Below are 26,989 nucleotides of genomic sequence, written 5' to 3'. Positions count from 1 at the left end.
CAGCTGCTGCTCTGGGATGCCCTGTCTGAGTGGTCAGAGAACACTTCTGCCCTTGACTTCTTGCTTTAAACCCACATTTTGTAGTTTCTGATACTGGGAATGTGGTCCTTTCCCCCTACTCCTTTCAACGTGAAGTCTAAGCTCTTCTTTAAGTCTCAGCACTAGGAAAGGGGAAGCCAAATCTTCAAGGGGCAAGCCTTTAAGATGAAAACTGCAATTTATAAGCTTCCCCACATTATTCCTCCGCACCTTAGTTTGAGAAGTGCTGCTCTCATCTAGGGTAACAACAACCTGGCTGTAATGAAGCCCTTTATTGTTCACTTTGTAAGTACCTGGGGTTACTAGAAGGGACCTGCTTGAGTCTGCAGGGTCTCATCAATGAGGGTGACACTGAGGTTTTGAAGATGAGAAGATGGAGATCTGGGAGGAGTCACGGAAAGGCCCATGTTTGAAGACTTTTAAGGGGGAGGCAGCAGCCTTAGACTTCCACTAGGAGGCGCTGCATCCCAGGAAGTCGAATGCCCGAGACTGGAAGCTCTGTCCAGCACCTGTGGCACACAGGTCCACAGCCTAGGGCCAAGACGTGTACAATTTTAGGGCCCCAAGAAGGACTCCCTGGCTTCCAAAATTTATTCATTCAACAAAATTTAAGGAGCTAGGCGCTGGAGAATTAATCCTGAACAAGATAAAGCCTACCTCCATGACTTGCTCACTGATTTTTTACCCTTAAAAGGGCACACAGACCACAGGGGTGCTTCCTGACTTTGTTCCCAGTGAGGCAGCCGATCTCAGATCCTTTCTTGGGACAGATTTTGATTAGGCCAGAGAGAGGCAGACAGATGATGGAGAAAAGGAAAAAGAAAGAGGCAGCTTTAGCTCCAAAGACTCTTCGTTGGCTTCCTATTTATCTGTACTTCTTCAGTACATGGATTAGGCATGACCCCTCCTCTCCATGTCCCCATCTGACCCAAGTTGAACCTCATTCCCTATCCTACTCTCAGAAAGATAACATGAACAGTGATTTCCTTGGAAAGAATCAGCTTGGGACTGCTTGTGGGCGGGGGAGGGAGAGGAGTGAAGCGAGGAGGTGGCAGCAACTCCTCATTCCTTCTTTCTCGCAGGCTGGCTCCACTCTTTTAGCCCATAGAGTCAGGAGACCCTCCACCTGGAAAAATTCTTGAGAATGCAGCCTGTGGACTGCACCTTAGATGGAGTCTGTAGACTTCAAAGCTGCCACAGCCCGGTGGCTCTTTTCTATTATTAGTTACCTTAATTCATTTTAGTAGAATGCAGAATTACACTGATCTTCATTGCAACACTGCATGCGGAAGTCTTTTTCAGGAACAGGAGCAGCTTCCTGAGAAGATATGAACTGAGTGACTGAATCATCCCCCAACTGTGCGATGCCCCATCAGCACCCTCTGGGGCATTAGGGGAACCAGGGGGCAAGTTTGGTAACTACTACTGGGGATTTGTGATTCTACTTGAGAAAATGCCCAACTGTCTGGATACATATCTAAGATTTCCACTTAACAGCAAGTGGGCAAGTTGCTTGACTTCTCTAAGCACGAGCTTTTGTAAAATATGGGTTTAACAAAGCAGTAACTACTGCATAGTGGGTTGGGAGGGTTCAGTGAAATAATGCAGCAAAGGCCTTTGGCTCAGAGTTTTGCACCAAGCAATCTCTCCATAAAAGTTAACTATTATTATTATAAATGAGGAGCCACTGAGCCATTTCACCCGCAGGTGTTGTAAAGTACCAAAGGCTACAGAATTAATATTAATATTTTAGGAGGCTTGGAGAACATTTTATTAATTTGGGTTAAGGTGTGTAGAGAAATTGTGAGAATAGTCTCTGTACTGTGTGATTGGCATAACCAGGATGGCTCTTGCCATTGTATTATAAATGAAAAGGGAAGGAAAGCATAGATTCCCTGACATTCCACCACACCTCTGGGGAAAGGAGTGAATGGCTAGCAAGGTGCAGGAAGGGAAAAGCCAAAATAAACCTTTTCTTATAACTATGAGCCATTTGCGGGCATTTGTCCCCACGGAAACTACCTCTCTTATGTAAATGCATGTGGTTAATACCTCTGACTCTGGACAGAGAGATGGCGGATGAACACTAGAAAATCTAGGAAGGCCTTTTAATATGTAAAGAGATATCTTTCTACCATTGTGTTGACTTGTAAATTTTGTTTTCTTCAAAATGATGTATGGTTTGCAAATCGAACGTGGTCCTATCATGTTAAAGGACATATGACTATAACCAATAGCGGTAAGGGGCTCCTAATTGCAATTTTTGCTTCTGTACTTCCCACTTACAAAACTATAAAAACTAAATAGAACAAAGGGCCAGCGCGCTCTCCGTCAGATTTCTGTCGGAGTTCCCGCCGCTTGGCCAAGCTAGACAATAAAGCTTTAATGTGTAAACGACGAACCTTTCTCCTGTCTTCCATAATTCGGGTCCCTCCGAATTTGGATTAACAATAAATAATTGAGTTTGTTGATAATTATGCTAGGACATGGTTTTTGTAAGCGTTTTCTCCTCCCTGTAGACCTTGTCAAATTTTAATGAGCTCATTCAGTGCCCTAACAAGAGGAAGCTTGACTGGACCTCGTCAATGTCTAGGCTGGGCCTATGGGGCCTGCGCACCAAGCTCAAGCAGGGCATCCCAGGTAGGTGGCATTCACTTGCCATGGCATGGAGTGCTTTTCTTTTACAAAAATAGGATTCTTCAGAGTGCTTTTCTTTGTCTGGCATTTCTTTTTCATATTCTGCAGTGTTCCTGAAAAAATAATATCTAACACTTTTAAGGAGTACTATGTATTGTGGCACTTTTTTAAGGTCAAGGATATTTGGGTGATTAATTTTTTTAAAAAGCCTACTTAACTTAAATGGGAAAATGCAGCATTTAATTTAGCTATATAATTATTAAGGAATTATATATATATGTATTGGTCTGAATGTTATAGTCATGTGGCAAAAGGATTATTTGCTTGTTTATAGTAAATAAACTTGCCTCTGATCCCCCAATAATTTATTATGTAATAAATAACATATGCAATTAATATAATTTATTGTAGGTAATAACAGCTAGTTTCCTAAGGAAAGGCACCTTATCATTCTGTGCATTTTTTAAATCACAATGAAATCTTCCTTTGACAAAGAATCTAAACCTAGGGCATGTAACCAGGGGGAAAGGAATGCCCTCTAATTTCTCTTTGTAAGAAAGTCAGTGTTACAGACATAATGTTCACTTCCCTTAAGGAAACAATGCCTCTTGACTAGAAGAAACGTGGTTTTGGCAAAGACCTGGCTGCTCCAAATTGGTTAAAAAACAGACTTAAAATTCTGTTTCAGTTTCTATCAAATATATGGAAAGAAAATTTTTTTTTAATTTTTTTATTTTTTTAAGACTTTATTCATTTTAGAGATGAGAGAAGGAGGAGAGAGAGAGAGAGAGAGAGAGAGAGAGAGAGAGAGAAGAGGGGAGGAGCAGGAAGCATCAACTCCCATATGTGCCTTGACCAGGCAATCCCAGGGTTTTGAACCGGCGACCTCAGCATTCCAGATCAACGCTTTATCCATTGCGCCACCACAGATCAGGGACTGGAAAGAAATTTATAGTGATATTTATTTATTTATTTATTTATTCATTTTTTTAAAGAGGAGAGGGAGAGACAGAGAGAGAGAGAGAGAGAGGAGAGAGAGAGAGAGAGAGAAGGGGGAGGAGCTGGAAGCATCAACTCCCATATGTGCCTTGACCAGGCAAGCCCAGAGTTTCGAACCGGCGACCTCAGCATTTCCAGGTTGACGCTTTATCCACTGCGCCACCACAGGTCAGGCTATAGTGATATTTATTAAGAAATCTGTAAACTGGTGAGTGAAGTATTCTTGAGATTTGGGTCAATAAAAAGATGAACTTTGTTCCTTCAAAATTACACATTTCACTTGGCTAGACACAAAGTCAAGTTTCTGAAAGTTCTCTCTTTAATGGCCAAAATTGTACAGACTAAATTAAAATAAGAGCTGTACTATGATAGTTGCCTACTGTTATGGGTTGCATGTTTGTATCTCCCCCCACCCCCACCCAAATGGTGAAGCCCTAACCCATTATGATGGTATTTTGAAATCAGGCTTTTGGGAAGTAATTATTAGGTTAGATGAGGTCATGAGAGTGGGACCCTCATACAAAGGAAAACCAGAGAGCACACTTGCTCTCTCTGCCATGTGTGGACACAACAAAAAGGCCATCTGCAAGCCAGGAAGGGAACTCTCACCAGAACCCAATCATACTGCACCCTGATCTTGGACTTCCAGCCTCCAGAACTGTGAGCAATAAATTAAAATTTCTGTTGTTTAAGCCATTCACTCTGTGGCATTTTCTTATGACAGCCCAAGCTAATACACCAATAAACTTTCCAGACCATGTACATTTTTATTGACAGATGTTTTCACATGGACTAGTATTTATGTTGAAATCACCCAACAACCTGGTTGCCCCATTGTTCCTGGCTCTGAGGTCATCTCTTGGACCTGAACAAATTTGGCTCTTTTAAAAAAAATTAATTACTTATTAGAGAGAGAAACATCAGTTTGTTATTCCACTCATTTATGTGTTCATTGGTTGCTCCTTGTATGTGCCCTGACTGGGTATCAAACCCATAACCTTGGTATCGGGACAATGCTCCAACCACCTGAGCTATCCACCAGGGTTGTCCTTATACCTTAAATGTGGCCTGAGACTTTCTGTCTGGCTCTCTCATCCCAATTCCAAGCTCAGTCCAGGCCCCTGGCCCTCTCTGCAATGAAGGGTCAGATTGTCAGTCATGTGTAAGAAACCATCAAAAGTACAATAAAACATAAGGAACATGGCATTGTTCCTAAATTTGAATCTAAATTTACAGAGAAAAAGAAGAGAGAGCCACAGAAAGGAGGAGAGAAAAGGGAGAACATTTTTGAATACCTCTATGTGCCAGGTACTGTGTCAAAGACTTTGATTTAACTAAATGAATCCTTTGTTTCATTTAAATTCCACAGTTCTATGAAGATGCCACTGCTTTAGATATTAAATAGCTTGTCCAAAGATTTTATCTTATGTGGTAAATATGAGATTGTGGGGAGATAGACAAGTACTTCTGTGGGGCTAGAGAGGACATGAGTTGTTGTGTGAGTGGCTCTAGAAGGAAAGAGAGGGAATAGGGATGGAAAGCTAGATTTCACCCTGACATCCCGGATTCACTCTCAGGCATCTAGACTCTTTCCACTGCCCCAGGATGATTTGGTTCATTGTTGACTGTAATTTAGGGAATAAGATATCACCACTCTGTGGCTGCACTTTCTTATATTGAAAATAGGGAAAGAAAATACAGTGATACTTGCTATGCTATTTCAGGGGGATATTGCCAGGATCCAGTGTGTCAAAGTACAGGAAAGAAATTCATGTAGGGAAGAAAAGGCATACAGATTTAATTCAAACTCTGTCATAGTTGCTATTGGAAGGAAGTCATAATACAGCTAAGGGGGCATGACAAAAACCATGTGATAAGAATATACAGGTGACTAAAGTGTTAATTAATCATTTGAATGCCCCAGAGGTCTCTGGCCTGCTGGGACCAAAACTCCTTCCTTTAATATTCAAATAAAATTGTCTTAAACCCCCATCTTCTGTAGAATGAGAATAATCATTATCACTCTGTAAAGCTAGTAGCCATGGCCACCATCACAGCCACCTGGCCCATGCAGGTTCACATTTGATTCGACAGACGGTATTAAAACAACAAAGCCAAGAACTGGTGGGTCATTAGCTTTTAAACCTAGCTTGCACCTGGCGGGCAAGAAATACACACAGTGGGAAAACATTTCCCTTTCCATTCAGGGCTCCCAAAGCCACTGACTTATCTGAGTTTCCTAGGAACAAAGGTTTGTACCTCACCAGCCTTATTCACCTCTGTTCCCCATCTCCTTCTCTCTGTACAAACTCTGCTCAAATTGGCTTCTACTTCAGCACTCTGCCATCTTGGATGCTTCTCCTCTCCTCCATGTGGCCTTTCTCTGCTCTCCTCCAGCATGGGCTCCTCTGCCTTATTTTATAGTATAGAAATCAAAACCTTTAATCCAATATACAAACAAGGAAGTCTCTGATACAAAGTCACTTATCTGAGGCATAATGGGATTTCTCATGAGAGTGCACCACCCCCTATCATGCAACAGTCAAGGGTGTGGGGAAAAGCTTGGTCTTAAAACTAAGCCTTAGTCTATAAGGACCCTGCCTGCTTACAGCCTGTCTCCCACACCCAATGCAAACTATAAGCGAGCAAATATACATATATCATATTTGCAAACTTATTTGACCCACACGCTCCATCTCTGAAAATTCTTGGGGCCTATTTCCTTATTGTCTCTGGTTCTGTTTATACTTTGCACACTTTGGCTGAATTTTCTAACTTTGCTGAATGGGCTGTTTACATATAAAATCATCTTGCTTCCCCTGCTCCCTGGCAACTGCAAGCACCACCTGGCTTCCTCAGATCTCCAACCATTACTGACACCAAGTTGTACGTGTAGCAGGTTTTTCTGACAACTTGAGGGAAAGAGGGTGAAGTTGTACCTCAGCACAGAAAATGTTCAATGTCCTTTTCCTTCATTGCCCTTGAGCCATTGCCAGCTCTGAAAAGACCTTACTGGCCTGCTTTTTAATACATGGATCCCCAATAACCACCATATTGCTCTCTCTCTCTCTCTCTTCTTTTGCCCCTTTCTACTTGCTTCTCTTAAGATGGTCCAACAATTACTGCTCTATTACTTATGTAGGACAAGACAGTCAGCACCCATCAAATGCTTTCTTTGTCCCATGTGCTATGCTAAATGCTATACACCTCTCAAATAACAGACATTCTCACTTTCCTCTGCTCCAGATATCTGGGCATATACCCAGGAGTTTCTATTTTTTCAACAAATAATTTTTACACAATTTCTGTGTGGGTTGGGTCTAATAGAACTTTATAGCAGTGGTCCCCAACCTTTTTTGGGCCACGGACAGGTTTAATGTCAGAAAATATTTTCACGGACCGGCCTTTAGGGTGGGATGGATAAATGTATCAAGTGACTGAAACAAGTGTCAAGAGTGAGTCTTAGACAGATGTAACAGAGGGAATCTGGTTATTTTTTAAAAAATAAAACATCGTTCAGACTTAAATATAAATAAAACAAAAATAATGTAAATTACTTATTCTTTCTCTGTGGACCAGTACCAAATGGCTCACAGACCGGTATCGGTCTGCGGCCCGGGGGTTGGGAACCACTGCTTTATAGCAAAAAGCCAATCAAGATCATTTGCTAAAAAAACAAAAACATACAAACAAAAAACCCACACAATTCTCAATGAGGAATTGTACTGCCACTTTTTTTTTTTTTTTTTTGCATTTTTCTGAAGCTGGAAATGGGGAGAGACAGTCAGACAGACTCCCGCATGCGCCCGACCAGGATCCACCCGGCACGCCCACCAGGGGCGATGCTCTGCCCATCCTGGGCATCGCCATGTTGCGACCAGAGCCACTCTAGCGCCTGAGGCAGAGGCCACAGAGCCATCCCCAGCGCCCGGGCCATCTTTGCTCCAATGGAGCCTTGGCTGCAGGAGGGGAAGAGAGAGACAGAGAGGAAGGCGCGGCGGAGGGGTGGAGAAGCAAATGGGCGCTTCTCCTGTGTGCCCTGGCCGGGAATCGAACCCGGGTCCTCCGCACACTAGGCCGATGCTCTACCGCTGAGCCAACCGGCCAGGGCTGTACTGCTACTTTTATACAAACCCTTTTCTCCAGACTACAATATGACAACATGATGACAAACAGCAATATTTGAGGAAAATATAAAAGATGCCACATGACTGATGCATGAGTAGCTCAGGCAATAAAAGAGAACAGTGAGTTCATTGGAGGCTGAAATGGAGTCCAAAGGCTTTCCGAAAAAGAGGAAGTCATCTGAGTTGGATCTTAAAGGCTGGGTGTTATGAGAACAGGAAGAGGGGAGGGGAGCCTAGGAGGCTGGGCCAGGATGAACAGTAGAGGGTTGTGGTTAAGAGCAAGGACTCTGGGCTCAGACATAGTTCTGTCATTTGCTTACTTTGGTATTTGGCGAATTGCTTCATCTCTCTGAGTTTCCTCATCTGGAAAACTTGCAATAGTACCTTCCTCAAAGGTGTGTGGTCAGGATTGAAAAAATATATGAAATACATTTCATGACTGAAATATGATAAGTGAACAATATAGCTTAAAAAAGCAAAGGATCTGTATTAGGAACTTTACACTTCGCTTGTTAAATTTTTTGGAGCACCTTACCATTATACAAATGTTTTTTTTTTTCTTTCCACCTTCTTTTAATCTAATCATTGGGGAATGAGGTCACTGTGCCTGCCCGTGGAGACTGACTCCAAATTTTTCCAATCCTACCTTGAAATAAAAACAAAAAACAAAACCCAGAGAGGTAAACCCTGAAATATTTAATAACAAATAGGATTATTTCCTTGTCACTTGTATCCCAAACAAGGGTAGACTTTCACCAATGGGATCTAGTTAGAGCATCTGGGGGAGGGTCAGGAGTGGGACACAAACACCAACTTCCTTAGACTTTGTCCACCTAGCAGTTTAGCCATGGAAAATAATTAGCCAACTATAAATCAATAATAAATACTAGAGGTCAGGCTTTTCTAATTAGAACCCAAGTCAAAAGTTTCCCAAGGAGTTCAGCAGAAGAGAATAAAGATTCTAATCCACGGTATGACTAATCGTGGGATGTGGATGTTGGTGCTATGTCTCTAGAGCTCGAGCACACTCTTGGGGCCTCACTGGATTCTCCACAAGCCTCATTCATTCCCATCACAAAGCTGAGACTGCTCATCCACCTGCTCCCTGATACACAGGCCCTTGGCATTGTCAGTCTCCATCACCAGCTCTGCTCTGCAAGGACTGAAGTGGCCCCACAGGGGTTCTGGAGCCTGTTTTCCCACAGCTCCATTACATCTTTCTCAGGTGGAGCATTGCAAAGTCAAGTAGGAGAGATGGGAAATAGAGAGGAAGGGCTTTGAGGGAGAGAGAGAAAAGAGAGAAAGTCAGAGAAACAGAGAAATTAAAGGCAGGATGTAGAAGCAGTGAGCAGGAAAGAAGACATAAATCCCTAAACCACAGGACAGACTTATATTTCCTGAGGACTTTTCTGTGGTCAGATAACATTTGGTTGATTTTTTTTTTTTTTAGGTGAGAGGAGGGAAGATACTGAGACAGACTCCCACATGCGCCCTGACCGAGATCTACCCCGCAACCCCCATAATTAGCCCATGCTCTCTGAGCTATTTTTAACATTTGAGACTAATATGCAACAAGGGGGCTATCCTCAGCGCCCCCCCACACACACACACACTCAACTGAGGGAGAAAACGGGGAGAGAGGGAGAGGGATGAGGAGAGGGAGAGGGAAGGGTGGAGAAGCAGATGGTTGCTTCTCCTGTGTGCCCTGACCAGGAATCGAACCTGGGACATGCATACGCTGGGCCAATGCTCTATCCACTGAGCAACTGACCAGGGCCTGGTTGATCTTTCAATTAAGGATTTTTAGAAACTCTTTGTTGAAAAAGCAGGTTGTCTAGCACATGGTCACTGAATTAGCCAAGCCCAGTGTTTCAGTATAGAGGGGTATTTATCATGTCCCTTCTCTATTTCCACACCCTTTATGCATTCAATGTCTCACTACCCTAAAAGGAACCTGGGCATGGGACAAAGCTAGAGAGAAAATGTTCTTAAGCTTCTTGAAGGCAAAATTCAAAAAACATCAGGATTCCATGAGAAATAGCAAACATTTCAAAAAGTGAACTATAGTTGGATATCTAAGCCATTATAAAAATAATGGGGTTCTTGGAAAACACTTGTCATCATCATCCTTTTAAACCATTTTAACTGCCCCCAGTAGTTCAAATTACTTGGTATGCAGGGTCAACCCTATCCAAAATTGTGACATTTGACAAAATGTTATCTTTAAATACTTCCCTTTGTATTCTACTCCAGACATGGTTTTCTTCTTCTCTTTCTCTTTCTTCTTCCTTTTCCTCCTCCTCCTTCTTCTTCTCTTTCTTCTTCCTCCTCCTCCTCCTTCTTCCTCTTCTCAAACTCCCCTCTGGTGAGTAGGAACAAAGGCCTTAGCTCTCACATAAACTCTATACCTAGCTCTAACACATACTTAACTCCAACACAAGGCCAACTGAGGGAAAGTGCCAATGGCGGGGGAGGGAGAGAGGTGTGAAAGGGAGGAGTAAGTACCAGGAATGTTTTACCTAGGGGCGGAAGTGGCATCTGAGAAGATAACAAAGTTGTAGTTTAGAACATACTGGTGCTGAGACATCAATTTGTCATCTAAGTGGAAATGACCTTCAAGTTTCTAGGAAGACAGGAGTGTGGGAGGACACTTCTCAAGGTCAGGGTTAGGATCTCCATAAAATGTGGGTTCACTAAAGGTCTGAGTGCATGACCAGCAGAGCAGAGTTCTTATGCTATGCCCACCAGGCAACTGCCTGTGGTTTGATGACTTACAATACGCACAGCCAGTGCAGTTGTGGTTAACCAGAAGATGTTAAAGGTCCATTTTGCTCTAAAAATCGTTGACTCTACAACATAACTGGCTCCACACCCCCAGATAACAACTATTTTATGATCCTGGCTGGCGCCAAGGCAAGATGAAATTGAGCAAGGGAAAAACAGGAGTACTCCCAAGTACTCCTCCCTGCTACTTTGATTTCTTTAGTCATCCTCTTGGGAGAAGGATAATTTCTAAATCTGTGCTCTTGTTTATGAGATTAACAAGAAATTGTGATATAGCCATTCAACATTAGCTCAGCCAATGATGATAAGGTTGAAATTTTCATTCATTAGTTCTCTGCCTTTCCTCTTAATACAAATTCCTCAACAAATTTATCCCTAGTCAGAGGGATCAAAGGCCTTAACTCTAACATAAGCTCTATACCTAGCTTTAACGCATGCTTAGTTTCATTTTAAACAAATTTTCAATGTTTTCTCCAGGGGTAGCTAAATGACATTAGCATTGCATTAACACTGGCAGATCCAACCAGTGTTAAGACCTTCCTACAGCTCAAGAAGGGGTCACACGTGGGAAGATGTCAGGTGTGTCAGGAAGATCCTGGTGTTCAAAGCTATCTAGGTCCTTTACTTAGAGCATGTCTTGTCTTGGATAATAGATTATATATATATTTAGCTTCAGTTGCATTTCATTGATTTTTATGTTTGCATTTCCATTTAATTAAAATATTGTCTAATTTCCATTGACTTTTTTGATTCATGGGTTATTTATAAGTATCTTGTTTAATTTACAAATATTTGGGGACTTTCAATATATCTTTTTGTTAATGAGTCCTAGCTTGATATTTTTATTATCTTTTTTTTTAATGACAAAAGACAGTGAGAGAGTCAGAGAGAGGGACAGATAGGGACAGACAGACAGGAAGGGAAAGAGATGAGAAGCATCAATTCTTCATTGTGGCTCCTTAGTTGTTCACTGATTGCTTTTTCATATATGCCCTGACCAGGGGCTACAGTAGAGCGAGCAACCCCTTACTCAAGCCAGAGACCTTGGGCTTAAGCCAGTAACCATAGGGTCATGTCTATGATCCCACGCTCAAGCCTGCAACTCTGCGCTCAAGCAGAATGAGCCCGCGCTGAAGCCAGCGACCTCAGGGCTATGAACCTGGGTCCTCCACGTCCCAATCCCATGCTCTATTCACTGTGCCATTGCTTAGTCAGGTTTATTATCTTATTTGCATGATTTCAACTATTTGAAAAAAATTTTTTTTGGCCCAGAGTATGGTCTTTCTTGGTGAATGTTCTGTATATACCTAAAGTCAATGTATATTCTACTCCTGTTGGATGAAATGTTTCAAAAATGTCAATTAGGTCAAGTATATTAATAGTGTTGTTTAGATTTTGTATTTCCTCATGTATTTTTTGTCTGTTTTATCAATTATTGAGAGAATGTTATTAAACTCTTTAAACATAATTGTATGTTTGTCTATTTCTCCTTTCAGTTTTATTGGGTTTTGTCATATCTTTTTTAAAAATTTTATTTATTTTTTACAGAGACAGAGAATGAGTCAGAGAGAGGGATAGACAGGGACAGACAGACAGGAATGGAGAGAGACGAGAATCATCAATCATTAGTTTTTTATTGCGCCTTGCAACATCTTAGTTGTGCATTGATTGCTTTCTCATATGCGCCTTGACCGGGCCTTCACCAGACCGAGTAACCCCTTACTGGAGCCAGTGACCTTGGGTTCAAGCTGGTGAGCTTTTGCTCAAACCAGATGAGCCCGCGCTCAAGCCAGCGACCTCGGGGTCTTGAACCTGGGTCCTCCGCATCCCAGTCTGATGCTCTATCCACTGCACCACCTCCTGGTCAGGCTTGTCATATCTTTTGAAGCTACATAGTTTAGTCCAGATACATTTAGGATTGTTAAGTATTCTGGTGAATTCACTCCTATCCGTTAGTGTAGAATTTCTTTTTATCTCCAGCAATATTCTTTTCTTTGAAGCCTACTTTTTCTCTTATCAGTATATATACTCCAGCTTCTTTTTGGTGTTACCATAAAATCCCATTTTCCATCCTTTTATTTTCATTTTGTTTTTATATTTAAAATGAGTTCCTTACAGATAGCATATGATTGGGTCTTGCTTTTAGTTTTTAAATCCAAGCTGTAATCTCTATATTTTTTGGTGTGTTTAGACTATTTATATTTAATATAATTATTGATATGGTTTGATTAAAATCTATCATCTTGCTAGGTGTTTTCTGTTTGTTCATTTGTTCTTTGTTTATTTTTCCTCCCTTTGTTTGGATTGAGTATTTTTACGATCTTATTTAAATTCCACTATTGGATGCTTATTTAACCTCTAATGTTTTTTAGTGGTTGCCATTGGGTTTGTAATATATATCATTCAGATTTTATGTTTAAATAATATCAGTTAGCTTCATACATAGTAAAAGACTTTATAACAGTATACTCTCATTTTTTCCCTCCAAATCTTTGATTGGTTTGCAGATGTTAAACCATATTTGTATCCCTGGAATAAATCACACTTGATCATGGTGGGTGATCTTTTTAATATATTATTGAATATGGTTTGCTAATATTTTGTTGCAAGTTTTTGCATCTATGTTCATCAGAGATATTGGTCTGTAATTTTCTTTTTTGTTTTTTCCTTATCTGGTTTTGACATCAGGATAATGTTGTTTCATCATGGGTTTGGAAGGCTTGGGCCCTATAAGAGATATTCCTCAATTCATCCCAGCCCTAAGGGGTAAGTATGAGCCCTGTTTTTCTTCAAGGTCAGATGTTTGGGAGCTTGTCTCATAGGTGCTGGTCTTAAAAGTTGAGGTGCCCAATGTGGAGTACAAACCTTTCACTCTTCAGGAAGAATCTTCAGTTTTGAGCTACTTCCTGATTGTAGGTTGCCATGCCAGGGGTTGGGGGGTAGGTGGGGGGGCATGAGCTTTATTATGAGATTGTCTCAGTCTTTCCTACCTACTCTGATGTGGTTTCCCTCTTGTTTGTCTGATGTGAAGGGATTGCCCCACCAGTTTTTAGGTTTCTTTTTTCCCCTCAGAGAAATTGTTCCACATATAGCTATAAATTTGATGTGTCTGTGGGAGTTCAGATTCTTCCTATGTTGCCATCTTGAAACCCTTTTAGTTTGTTCTTAATTTTAATTTCTATAATGTGCATTTATTTTTTATATATTCTAATTATCTTTTCAAAAATCCCTATCTTTTTATCTATTTTGTTCACCTTCTCTCCTATTTCCTTGAAAAAAATTAAACATAGTTATTTTAAAGTCTTTGATGTATCTCCAATATCTGAGTCATTTATGGATTTGTTTCTACTATCTGGTTTTTTTTTCTCTTGGTTTTGGTCATTTGGGCCTATTTTTTTTTTAAAGAATGCCTTTATAAGGCACATTATAATTAAATGGAAATTATAATTAAAAATTTGTGAAGGTTCTGGAAATGTTATATATACTTGTGGAGGGTTAGTATTTCTTTCATCCGAAGTATCAGGTAAAAATGAATTGACTTGATCCTGTTCAGTCAATTCATTCTATCATGTCTGTTATTTCAGCTTTGCCTTTTTTCTAGGGCATAGATTTTATTATTAAGGTATGTTTCTTATTACTGGATTATGGCCCTCTTAGGGTTTCAATAGAAAGCCTGATGTGCTTATCAAGGTCCACATCTAGTAGAGCTTGAAACTAACACTTATTTCTCCAGCACCACACAGGATCTCTGCTCAGGTCTTTAGCATTCCAGCTACTGTTTTTGTTGTTGTTGTTTTGTCTGTTCGTTTGCAGACTTTCTTGACATCTTGTTTTGAACACATACAACTTATAAGTTGGCCAATGACTTGGAAATAATGGTTGAAGGAATTTTCCTTCTCTGTGGTTTCCTTCTTCTTTTATGATTTTTTTCCCCTCAAATGGCAGCCATTTGTCTGCTCCAAATTCAGCCTCTCTCTCTTCAATCTCATAAGACTGCTTGAGTATTATTTGTCTGCACTGTGATTTGAAAAATAAAATGCCCTCAGAAAAAGAGATAGGATAAAGGTAGAACTCAACTCCTGTACTTCCCTTCTCTCAAGGATCATAGACCTCAATTTCTGCCTTCACTGGTTACTCTAAGGTACAATGAAATCAGAGATAAAGTATGAGTTAGGACGAGCAAGAGATCCTCACAGTCACACTGAAATAATAGATATCGGACGGAAAATATTTGTAATTTTCCTGAATTATTACAATAATAGCCCTCAACAATTAGGTCATATACTGTTGTCCAGATTCTTTTTCTATATTAAATTACTTAATTTAAATAATAATCTTGTGAGATAGCACTTAGGTAAGGCAGAAATAACAGAAGGGACCCAGAGAAATGAAATGAGTTGCTTTCAGACGCAGAATATAACACACATTTACTCTGCTAGGGCTTTCATGGATGTGTGTGTGCACGTGCTACACAGTCATGGAAATAGAGAAACAGAAATGTATGTTCCTGGCCCTAGCAGGGTGGTTCAGTGGATAGAGTGTTGGCACTCAGTCGCAGGTTCTATCTCTGGTCAGAGCACAGAGGAGAAGCAATGAGTGAACGTACAACTAAATGGAACAACTAAGTGGAACAACAAGTTGAGGCATCTTTCTCTCTCTCTCTCTCTCTCTCTCTCTCTCTCTCTGCCTTCTTCTCTATCAAATCAATAGAAAAAAAATTAAAAAGAAAAATACATGTTTCTCTTTTGGTGATTGTTATCATCTGTACACCCAATAATCTAAGCCAGAACCATGTGATTGTGTTTCACTTACTTTGCAAGTATTTATTGATTGCTTTATATTATGGTAGACCTTGAACCTGGGATACAGTGGTGAACAAGATAGAAAGCCTGTGCTTGGGGAAATCAGAGTCTAACAGAAGACAAGTAAACATCTAGAAGACTATGTCTCTTGTAGGGTTCTGCAACAGCATGTTTCAGTAAGAGCATGGGGAAGGGATTTTAACTCTTGTCTGGAGGGAGACCTGGAAAGCTTCAGTGAGGAGGGTGGCCTTGCAACAGACAGCCGAAGGAGGTGTAGTAATTTGCTAGATAGAAAAATAGGGCAGTGTGTTAAAGGCAGAAAGAACAACATCATAAACTTGCACAGGCACAAGGGAACATCATGTACTTTGGGAATAACATGCAGCTAAGTATTACTGGAGGGTAGTAGTAGGCAGAAACTAGATCATTTTGAACAATTTTGAAGAATTAGCTTTCTCTTTCCATACATTCTCCCAGCGCCCAATCAATCAGTAAGTCCTGTAGACTTGTCTCCTTCTATCCAACTCTGCTACTGCTTTGGTTACAACCTCAGCATACTGACCAGGACTATTGTTTTTGTCTCCTGGCCAGTCTTCCTGTCCTCAGTGTGCATCCTTCCTCCTGCCTTTCTGTTTGGTTCATGATAAGCCCAAACTTTTAGCCTGGCTTTCAGATTCCACCTCCATCTGATACTTGACTGCATCTCCAGACTTATTTCTGGATAGATCACTCCCATTCCATTCACATTTCCCCCCTTCATTCCTTAACTAATTTCTTACTTTAATTTGTCCTTTCTTAATTCCTCAAGAATTTCTCTCCATTCTTTAGCTAATTTTTGCAGCCTCCTTAGTGTGTCAGGGAAGGCCACACCTGTCAGGTAAGTGCCTTTGTTCAAGTTTCTCTCTCACTGGTATATCTTTCCCCTTCTCCATCATTGATCCCCTACTTAACCTTCCAAGGATTTCCAGACTTAGGGCAAATGTACCAACTCCATGAACCTTTCTGACATATCTGTCTTCCCTTAATGATTTGTAAGTTCCTTCATGTCAGAGACAATGTTTCATTCATCTTTGTGTCTTCAGCACCAAAAACAGTGCTTGGGTGATAGTGAGTACTCAATAAATACTTGTTGAATGGACTAATAGAAGACTTCTTAGTGATTATCTGAGGTTAAATCCTTCTCAGTGATAGTCAACCTGGTCCCTACTGCCCACTATTGGGCGTTCCAGCTTTCATGGTGGGCGGTAGTGGAGCAACCAAAGTATAACTAAAAAGATAGATTTATCTATAGTAAGTTGTTTTATAAAGATTTATTCTGCTAAACTTAGCGAAAATCCAACATAAAGTAATTGGTAAGTAATTATTATTATATGCTTTAACTTGCTGTAACTCTGCTTTATAAATTTTATAAAGTAAAGTTAACTTCCCTACTTTATAAATCAATATTACTGTGGAACCGGTGGGCGGTTAGAAAATTTTACTACAAACAGAGATACAAAAGTGGGCGATAGGTATAAAAAAGGTTGACTATCCCTGCTTTATATCCTTAAATAAATTGAATCCTATATAGTAGCTTTCTGTTTTTGTTTTTTTCCTAGTAATTGTGTTTCCCATACAAAATGATAAGTTTTCTGAGTGCAGAGACCTTTCTTTCAGGGGTCCCCAAACTTTTTACACAGAGGGCCAGTTCACTGTCCCTCAGACCGTTGGAGGGCCGCCACATACAGTGCTCCTCTCACTGACCACCAATGAAAGAGGTGGCCCTTCCGGAAGTGTGGTGGGGGGCCGGATAAATGGCCTCAGGGGGCTGCATGTGGCCCGTGGGCCGTAGTTTGGGGACGCCTGTATGCTCCCCAGTACCTAGTTCAATGTTAGGCAATGCTTCTGCTGATATGCCTGTGAGGACTTCCTCAGAATAGTTTTAATAAATAAATGTTTAACTTGAGATTGCACTCCTCCTCTACAGAAGAGGACAGGCACAGAAAAGGAAAGCCCAAGACAAAAGAGCCAATCACAGGAAAGCCAGTCCCACCCAACCTGTCCCTTCAGTCAGAGTCAGGATCTTTTAAAGCTGAGTCTTTCTTTCCTTTCTTTACTGAGGAGACAGAAGGAATCCTACAAGCTGTTGTAAGAAGGGTGTTCGGGGAGGGCAGGAATCTGATTTGCCAAATGTCTTCATTGATCATATTTAGACCAAATTCAGGTTGTTTTATATAGGAAGGCCCTAATTTATACAACAAAAATCTGTTTATGTGTGTTTAATGAAATTATGTTTTAAATGCTTGAAGAGATCACATTAAAAAACAACACAACAATTCTGTGGGGAAGGACATTTTCTGCAAAGTAAAGGAACATCTCAGAATGAGTTTATAGCTTTGAATGTCTTTTAGGATTGCTTATAGTGAGGCTCAAATGTTGCTTTAGTTTCTTGATTCTCTAATTTTGTTTTAAAACATTCTTTATTTGGGATAATTAACATTCATACTGACTATTCTAAGTGTAGGCTTCTTTTATTCAACTAATGAAGAACTCCCTTAGGCATTCCATAACTAATTTTTGTGCTACTATATAGTCAGGAACTTGAAAGCCTGTTTATCTTTGTCTTCTTAGCAATATGTTGGGGCCTGGGGCCTTCTCCGCCCTCTGCCTCCCTTTCTGTTTTCTTCTTACCCAGCACAACTCAGTGGGGCCTCCACAGGCTAACAGTAGTAGTTCCCCTCTGACTCTTCTTTTAAGGGATCTAACAGGGTCCTTTTTAGTCCAGGTCCTGGGGACCTGGGTGAACCACTGATTCCTTTCAATTCTTCCTGCCCTTTATTTCTTTTCTCCTATCTATTACCTCTTCCTTACCTCATCACAATAGGAAAGAGAAGCCTATATTTCATTATTTATTATATTAAAATTATGCTTCCAATGTTCTCAATTTTTAGTTCTTAAAGAAATCAACTAAACCTCTAAAGATTTTTAGTTTTGTTTTTCCTGTGGATATCTGGCCTTAAAAATTCTCTCTAGCTCCAGTCCTGGCCGGTTGGCTCAGCGGTAGAGCGTCGGCCTGGCGTGCGGGGGACCCGGGTTCGATTCCCGGCCAGGGCACATAGGAGAAGTGCCCATTTGCTTCTCCACCCCCCCCCTTCCTCTCTGTCTCTCTCTTCCCCTCCCGCAGCCAAGGCTCCATTGGAGCAAAGATGGCCCGGGTGCTGGGGATGGCTCCTTGGCCTCTGCCCCAGGCACTAGAGTGGCTCTGGTCTCGGCAGAGCGATGCCCCCTGGTGGGCAGAGCGTCCCCCTGGTGGGCGTGCCAGGCGGATCCCGGTCGGGCGCATGCGGGAGTCTGTCTGACTGTCTCTCCCCGTTTCCAGCTTCAGAAAAAAAAAAAAAAATTCTCTCTAGCTCCACGTTACAGAATGACCAATTTTTCAGCCTTGGCCTTGAATTTGTTTTTCAGTTGAGGAGAACAGGAGATGGAGAAAACAAATGGAAGAGCAGCCATTGCTCTGTCCACAGTGAAGACTGGCACAGATAACCCAGGGCTGGACTTCATGGTAATCCACCAGTTTAGTTTCTGCAGAGCTTTGTGTCTGCTGCATGGCTTCCCATAGGGTCTTTGGCAGCTTGCAGTCCCCATCACTGTTGGCAGGGAGGGCCCTGTGACTGACCCTAACTCTTTCTGTGCGTATAGGAAGAAGTATTAAATCCTGAAGGAACCAGGAGGACTGAAGAGCAAGGACAAAGCCTTGAGGACAAGCTGGGACCTTCCGTTCACCAGAGGTACTGGTACTCTAGAATGGGTTCAGTTAAGACCTAAGGGGCTAGGATGGGTTAATTGTGGCCAGTGGTCCTAGAAGAGTTCAAAATTGCCCCATTGTCAGGGAGCTCATGGTCTTATTGTGGCATTAAGACTCACACTATGTGCACATCTGTATCTGTATGTGAACCTGTGCCATAAGTAATAGGAGTGGGTTGGACTGACAACAAAAATAACAACAACAAGAATAATAACAGCTACCATTTATTGAATGCTCACTATTGTGCAGAATGCTTTATATAATTGATTTACTTTCACAGCAACAGGTGGATACTAATTTTAATCCTTTTTTCAATTAGAAAGTGAGGCTTAGAAATTAACTTACCCATATCATTGAAAGAAAAAAAATTCTCCTGAAATATTCAGATTTGGGATGGGGAGAAAAAAAAATAAGAAAAAAAAAAAAGACAAGGATGTACCACTGTGAGAGATAATAATGAAAGTAAAAAGTATAGTCTTGAAAGTCAGCCTGACCAGGCAGTGGCACAGTGGATAGAGCGTCGGACTGGGATGTGGAGGACCCAGGTTTGAGACCCTGAGGTTGCCAGCTTGAGCGCGGGCTCAACTGTTTGAACAAAAGCTCACCAGCTTGGACCCAAGGTCGCTGGCTTGAGCAAGGGGTTACTCCATCTGCTGAAGGCCTGTAGTCAAGGCACATATGAGAAAGCAATCAATGAACAACTAAGGTGTTGCAACATGCAATGAAAAACTAGTGATTGATGCTTCTCATCTCTCCATTCCTGTCTGTCTGTCCCTGTCTATCCTTCTCTCTGACTCTCTGTCTCTGTAAAAAAAAAAAAAAAAAAAAAAAGAAAGAAAGTCAAAAGAGAAGTACCAAGAATGAAGGCACACGTCACAGTGTTGTCTGAAACAGGGTCCGGGAAGGAGGAATGAGAAACATCTTTGAATTTGATCATGGATTTGGTCCCAGAAGTAATGTCTAAGGAAGTTGTTTGGGTAAAATGGGTCAGATGGGAGCGTGGGAGCGATGTTGCAAGGTGTGGGAAAGGGTCTGGATATTTATGAAAAAGTGCAGAAGTCATACATTGAGAAGCTTAGAAGAGACTATTGAATAGTTTCTCTAAAGGTAATATGATCTAGAGTAGCTCCTAAACAAAAGGTTATTTTTGTTTGTTTTTTTATTTAAAAATTTTTTTTCCCATTGTTTTGAGAGAGAGAAAAAAGGGAAGGGCGAAGAAGGAGGGAGAGAGAGAGAAGCATCAACTCACTGTTTCACTTAATTGTATACTCATTGATTGCTTTGCTTACATACCGAGTCGAACCCATGACCTCTAGTGTGCTGGGTTGATGCTCTATCTACTGCACCACCTAGTCATGGCTCTTTTCTTTATTTTTTAAGAATTAACTGCCTGACCTGTGGTGGCTCAGTGGACCTGGAATGCTGAGGTTGCTGGTTTGAAACTCTAGGCTTGCCTGGTCAAGGCACATATGGGAGTTGATGCTTTCTGCTCCTCCCACCCTCTTTCTTTCTCCTCTCTCTCTCTCTCTAAAAAAAAAAAAAAAAAAAAATTATTTCACAGAGAAAATAAGCTTAAGAATTTAAATTTTATTTTCTTTTTCAGAAATTCACTTCTGTATACAAATTGATATATATCAATACGGGCATTTAGAAATAGATTAGGGAAGTTAAATCCCAGAGACACTTTTAGAGTAGACTTGACAAGATTTAGAGATTAACTAAAGGCCAACCATTTTCAAGACATGCACTCAGACCTGTCTTCGCCTCTCTTCGTTCTTGGTTCAGATTAAGGAAATCCTTAATCTGATCCTGCAACACAAACTGATTCTAGCTGTTTTTTCTTTTTATTACTCTTTCTGAATTTAGTCATATATTCATATATATATATATATATATATATTCACATCAAATCTTTATGCATTCATCTATTGATGGGCATTTAGATTGTTTCCATATCTTGGCATTATGAATAATGCTGAAATAAATATGGGAGTGCATACATCTCTCCAATATTTTGTTTTCATTTCTTGTAGGTCCTGTGTGTATACCTAGAAGTAGAATTGCTGAGTCATATGGTAGATCTCTTTTTTAATATATTGAAGAACCTCCATATTGCTTTCCATAGTGGTTGAACCAGTTCACATTCTCACCAACAGAGTATAAGAGTTTCCTTTCCTCCACATTCTTGCCAACACTAGTTCTTGACAGTAGCCATTCTAACAGGTGTGAGGTGATAGCTCATTATGGTTTTGATTTGCATTTCTCTGATAATTAGTGATGTTGAGCATCTTTTCATGTACCTGTTGGCCATTTGAATGTTGTCTTTGGAAAAATGTTTATTTAGTTCCTCTGCACATTTTTTAATTGGGTTGTTTTTGTTGTTGTTGAGTTGTATGAATTTTTTTTTATATATTTTGGATATTAACACCTCATTCAATATATGGTTTGCAGAAATTATCTCTCCTCCTATAGGTTGCCTTTTCATTTTGTTAATGATTTCCTTTGATGTGCAGAAACTTTTTAGTTTGATGTAGTCCCAACTGTTGATTTTTTGCTTTTATTTTTTTTTACTTTTGGTGTCATATCCTACATTTTCTTCTAGAGGTTTTATGGTATCAGGTCTTATGTTTAAATATTTGATCAATTTTGAGTTAATTTTTGTGAGTAGTGTAAGATAGGAGACCAATTCCATTGTTGTTCATGTGTTTATCTAGTTTTTCCAACACTATTTTTTGAAGAGATTATCTTTTCTCCATTGGGTATTCTTGGGTCCCTTGTTGAATATTAGTTGGCTATAAATGTAAGAGTTTAATTCTGATCTCTCTATTCTGTTCTATTGGTCTATGTGTATTTTTATGCTTTGCCATACTGTTTTTATTACTATAACTTTGTAGTACAGTTTGAAATCAAATGTATGAGATCTCCAGTTTTGTTCTGGTTCTTCAGAACTGTTTTGGCTATTTGGGGTTTTTGTGGTTCCATAAAAATTTTAGAATTTTTTTTTTATATTTCTGTGGACAATGCTGTTGGTATTTTGATGAGGATTGGATTGAATCTATAGATGGCTTTGGGTAGTAGGCACATTTTACCAATATTAATTCTTCTGACTCATGAACATGATATGTCTTTCCATTTTATTTTCTTAATGCCTTTTCTCATTTTATGTCCTTTTCTCTTTTTATGCCTTCCCTCAAATTGATTTAATATTTTTAAATGATTCCATGTTATCTCCTTTGTTGGTTTATTAACTGCAACCCTTTGTTTTGTTATAGTAGTGCTTGATTTAGTATTTATAACATATATCTTCAACTTATCAAGTCTGCCTTCAAGTGATATGATATTATACCCTTTCACATAAAGTTTAAGAACCTTATAATAAGATATTTATGTATTTCCTCTTCCAGCTTTTATTTTATTATTTATGTTTGTAAATTTTACTTCTACATGTTATAAACCCCTTACTACACTGATATTTTGTTTGTTTGAACACAAAATTATCTTTCCATATGCTCTAACTTAGATGGACCTGTACCTACATGAATCCTTACCTTTTTCTCTTCTTTATCAGAAGGCTGGAGAGTCAACTTCATTATCCACCTTCTTAACCCCACCCTTCTCTCTCCCCTTCTACAGAGCCATTTTCCCTATATCTTCAGTTGCTCCTTCTCCATTCACCCTTTCCCCAATCTATAAGTATAATCAATTTTTTCTTCTTATCATAAACAAAGAAACCTTACCTCAACCTTGTGATATCTATTTACTTCATGGCCAAGTTTCTTGGAAAAGTAGGATTTACTTGCAACAGCACTTTTTCACCTCCCCACTGACTTCTTAGTCCTGTGCAATCTAGTTTTCACCACCACTGGTTAGCTGAAATTCTCTTACTCAGGTGAGCAATGAAAACCCATTTATCAGGTCCAACGTACACACACTTCCATTGCGAATCTCTGCAGCATGATCTTCTGACCCTTTCTTCCTTGAAACTAATGCTTTGATTTTAATGACACTATACCTTCCTCTTTCTCCAGGCTGTCTGGATGTTCTTTCTTGTCATTTTCTAGGTTCTGTCATTTGTCTTCTCTTCTCACACCTACACTTAATGCCTTGATTCATAAAGCCACATATGGAGCCTGCACTTTTTGTTATAAGCTTCAGCCCTACATATATAACCATTTACCAAACATCTAACACTCAGTGGTCATTCAAATTAAAAACTGGAACCAAACTTCTATGAGCATAGGCTTGAGGCTTCCATATTGTGTCAGATCCCAGGCTGGGTTCCAGGCACACAGAAATGAATAAACTGTTCCTTCTTCTGTATTCTCTACTTTGGTGAATGTTTTCACCCTGACTAAATCACACTTAGCAGTTTCCTTCCAGTTGATGTTAATCCTCTCTCCTAAACATCTATGCCATTCGCCCTCGCACCAGTCCTCCCCTATACCCTCGGTTACTTCCTAAATGGCCCCAGCCAATCTCCCACCCCACTGCCACCAGACTCCTTTTTCTAAAACACAGATCTGCTCACATTGTTACCTTGCTTAAATTCTATAATAGCTTTCCACTTCCTACAAGGTAATATCTAAATTCCTAACCATGGCATATAATCTACATGACCTGGCTCTGTACTTTTTCACAACTTTCTTCCCACTATCCATCTAAATGTTCCCTGCTTCCCAGCGACAGCAACTCGTACTGTTCTTTCAAAATGCCAGGCTCACTCAAGTATGCTTACCCCAACCTTGTCTTCTAACTTCCTGCAATGTATCTACTTAGCACACTTCTTCCCCTTGCCTTGCACATCAGTTCACGTGTCCTCTCCTTTGTGAAAGCTTCTTCACCATTCACAGGCACAGTTGCCTGCTTCTTCTTTTCTGCTCTCTTAGCAATCATAAGTTTGGGATTCAGAAATGATCCCTCTGAAATTCTAGTCTTACATCTCTCATTAGGAGCCACATGGCGTAATGGGAAGATGTGGGGTTTAAATCCTAACTCTGCCACCTGCTTTAACCTCGTGGTTTTAGGGAGGATGACCAGTGAGGTCTTGCAGTGCCGCGTTAAGAACACTTAATAAACAGTATCTGGTTTTTCTTTTCTCCACAGACAAACTTAAAAAAAAAAAAGGTAGTGCATATATGCTCACACCCACTCAATTCCCTGCAATTCCTCTTTTTCCTAGTCCCTCTCCTGTGAAGAGCTCTCAAACAGAACCAGTCACCCCTTCAGTGCCAAATCTAGCATCTTCTTCTCATTCACCATGCTACTTGAATTTATCACCATTGAATATCATTGACCTTTCCTCTTCCTTAAAGATCATTTCTCTTTTTCATTTTTCCTCCTAGCTCTCCAACTGTTCCTACTAAGTCTGCTGTGTCTTCTGGCTGCCCTATCAGAGCGAGTGTTCTGACTTCCTGGGAGGATGGTGGTAAGCCTGATAGGGATGGGTGGAGATGGCAAGACAGGTCGGTGGTGTGAGCTGGACAAGTTACCAAGAGGGAGGTTTGGAGCTCCAGCCTTTGTTGCATGTCAATGCAATTTCCAAGTGAAGAATTGTAGGCCTCCTTTTTTGCTAGGAGCTCCTTCCCTCTCCCCCTTTGATTTGCTCATTAGGGCCTGAGCCTGATATCAATAGGTGAGTGAGCTAGAGCTCCTTGTTTTCAAATCCCTATTGAAATCATTTTTAAAAGGTATAAATAGGGGCAAATTGTATTAGCACAGGAAGTCCACGATAGGCATTAACCATATACTACAAACCAGAAGAAATTTTTGCTAACAACAAAACTAAAGGGACTGCCTCAAAAGGCTATTGAAAGAAGTCATGACTCTCCATAATGGGAGAGAGCACTTGATCTGGAAAGACTCCACCGCTACCTCTTTCTGATAAAGTTCTGGAGGGAAGAAGTTGAGGAAGTGTTGAAAGTCTAGTTAGAAATCCCATCACATAGGTTCTTCTTGTCTTTGTGGATTTTGGCATTGGGTCTCTACTGTTAGTGTGAGAAAGATCTGATGTTTTCTGTTATCTGAAATGGGCACATCAAGCAGAAATTTGGTACAGTGTGGAGGAAGAGTTCTTTCCAAGACAATACACCCATCACAACTCAACAGTTAAGCACCGGGCTGTGTTCTGGTTTAGGTTCTCTTCTCACTCCTCCTGGTCTAATAGCTCTCAGAACTGGGCATCCCCTGGTGCACAGTCTCTGATTCCAAATATATTGAATAAGTTTTCTGGCTTCTACCTGGCAGACCTTTCTCTTGCCTTCCATGGTTTTCCAACTCCTGTTTGGCTTTCTACTTTGGCTTATTGATAAGCTTTTCATTCTCAGACTCAGTCACCTTTCTCCCATGGACACTTTTGATAACTATTCTCAAATCCCTATACAATACCACCCAGCTCTCCTTGCCCATCCAGTTTGAAACCAGCTGTATACATAACTTTGAATTTGGCAAAGTGGTACAAGTATAGTACCCACTTACCAGTTCTTTTCATGTCATCATTAAGGTAAAACCCTTGACCCCTTGAAAAGATTTTGGTCACTTCTGTCTGGAGGACCTTGCCTTTTCCTCAGACCATCATTTGGTTCTGGGTTGACTCATTTATTTTCTTTGAGTTCTTACTTGAAGCTAGAGTAGTAGATTCACCCAGGACTACAATGTCAACACTCACTGGACATGGATTTTCACAAAGCTTTCTTAAGTTTTCCACTCTAATTGAGAAATGATAGTACCCCAGATTCCAGAGAGCACTCCATAACTCTGTCTCTCTTGATTAGGAGAGTTTTCGTATCTTGTGGACAGAGTCACTGAGAAAATGCATGCACACTCTTGCTGCTAAGCCTGACCTATAGTGCCCTCCAAGGGGTCCCCAAACTTTTTACACAGGGGGCCAGTTCACTGTCCCTCAGACCGTTGGAGGGCCGGACTATAAAAAAAACTGTGAACAAATCCCTAAGCACACTGCACATATCTTATTTTAAAGTTAAAAAACAAAACTGGAACAAATACAATATTTAAAATAAAGAACAAGTAAATTTAAATCAACAAACTGACCACTATTTCAATGGGAACTATGCTCTTCTCACTGACCACCAATGAAAGAGGTGCCCCTTCCGGAAGTGCGGCGGGGGCCGGATTAATGGCCTCGGGGCAGCATGCGGCCCGCGGCCATAGTTTGGGGACCCCTGCTCTACACTATATTCAGCTAGCATGACTATTGGGAAAATAGCTTTGTTAGGCTTGTTCGCTTGCACTTTGCATGATTAGTGTGTGAGTACTTGGTGGAGCCATGTGTATATAGTCTATGTAAGGCTACAGGTGCTTGCCTTCAGGGAAGATTGCAGATTGCTTGCCCACCACTGTGAGGGGCCGTTTTGCTGTTTGTTTGCTTGCTGCCATGAGAAGTGGTTTCCCCCTGCTTGTTTGCTCATTTGCAGTTATGAGACTCTAATAAACAGGAATGGCCCTATGCTTTCCGGCTCCTTGGTTCCTCTACTCTCTGCCCAAATCCAATGTGAGCCTGCCTAGCCACAACCACTGACATTACAATGATCTACCATCCTTACTCTACTCTTTCTCACTCTGTCACTTTAGGCTGCAGGTAGTAAGCATATAAGTGAGAGGGTTATTGTTAGTCCATATCTGGAAAGCCTCCCATGTACATAGCAGGAGAACTTAACAGTGAGTACATACTTCACAGCAAGTTATAGGTGAGGTATCAGTATCACCCATCTATCCAATAGATTTCTTCTCAGTTCACCTTCCTGATATAACATAATACTAACCCTCAAACTGTACCATTATGTAAAGAACTTGGTAGTTTT

The 26,989-nt window shown here is 40.6% G+C and overlaps 1 protein-coding gene across 2 annotated transcripts in view; it reads left to right on the top strand.

Moving 5' to 3' along the window:
* Positions 1–17,409: 17,409 nt before the first annotated feature.
* Positions 17,410–26,989, top strand: part of SLC28A2 (solute carrier family 28 member 2) — a 51,800-nt gene continuing 42,220 nt past the window's right edge. For both annotated transcript variants that reach the window (XR_010731308.1, XM_066276895.1), the window contains exons 1-3: positions 17,410–17,515; positions 18,833–18,929; positions 19,067–19,155. Coding sequence is in view for 1 of the 2 variants with exons in the window: in XM_066276895.1 (XP_066132992.1) it covers positions 18,849–18,929; positions 19,067–19,155 (170 nt within the window). In the remaining variant the exon portion in view is untranslated. The remainder of the gene's footprint in view (positions 17,516–18,832; positions 18,930–19,066; positions 19,156–26,989) is intronic.

Source organism: Saccopteryx bilineata, chromosome 4 (assembly GCF_036850765.1).
Source record: "Saccopteryx bilineata isolate mSacBil1 chromosome 4, mSacBil1_pri_phased_curated, whole genome shotgun sequence".
Taxonomy (NCBI): Eukaryota; Metazoa; Chordata; class Mammalia; order Chiroptera; family Emballonuridae; genus Saccopteryx; species Saccopteryx bilineata.
The sequence above is the reverse complement of the archived record's forward strand: the minus strand, read 5'-3'. Positions and strand labels throughout refer to the sequence as shown.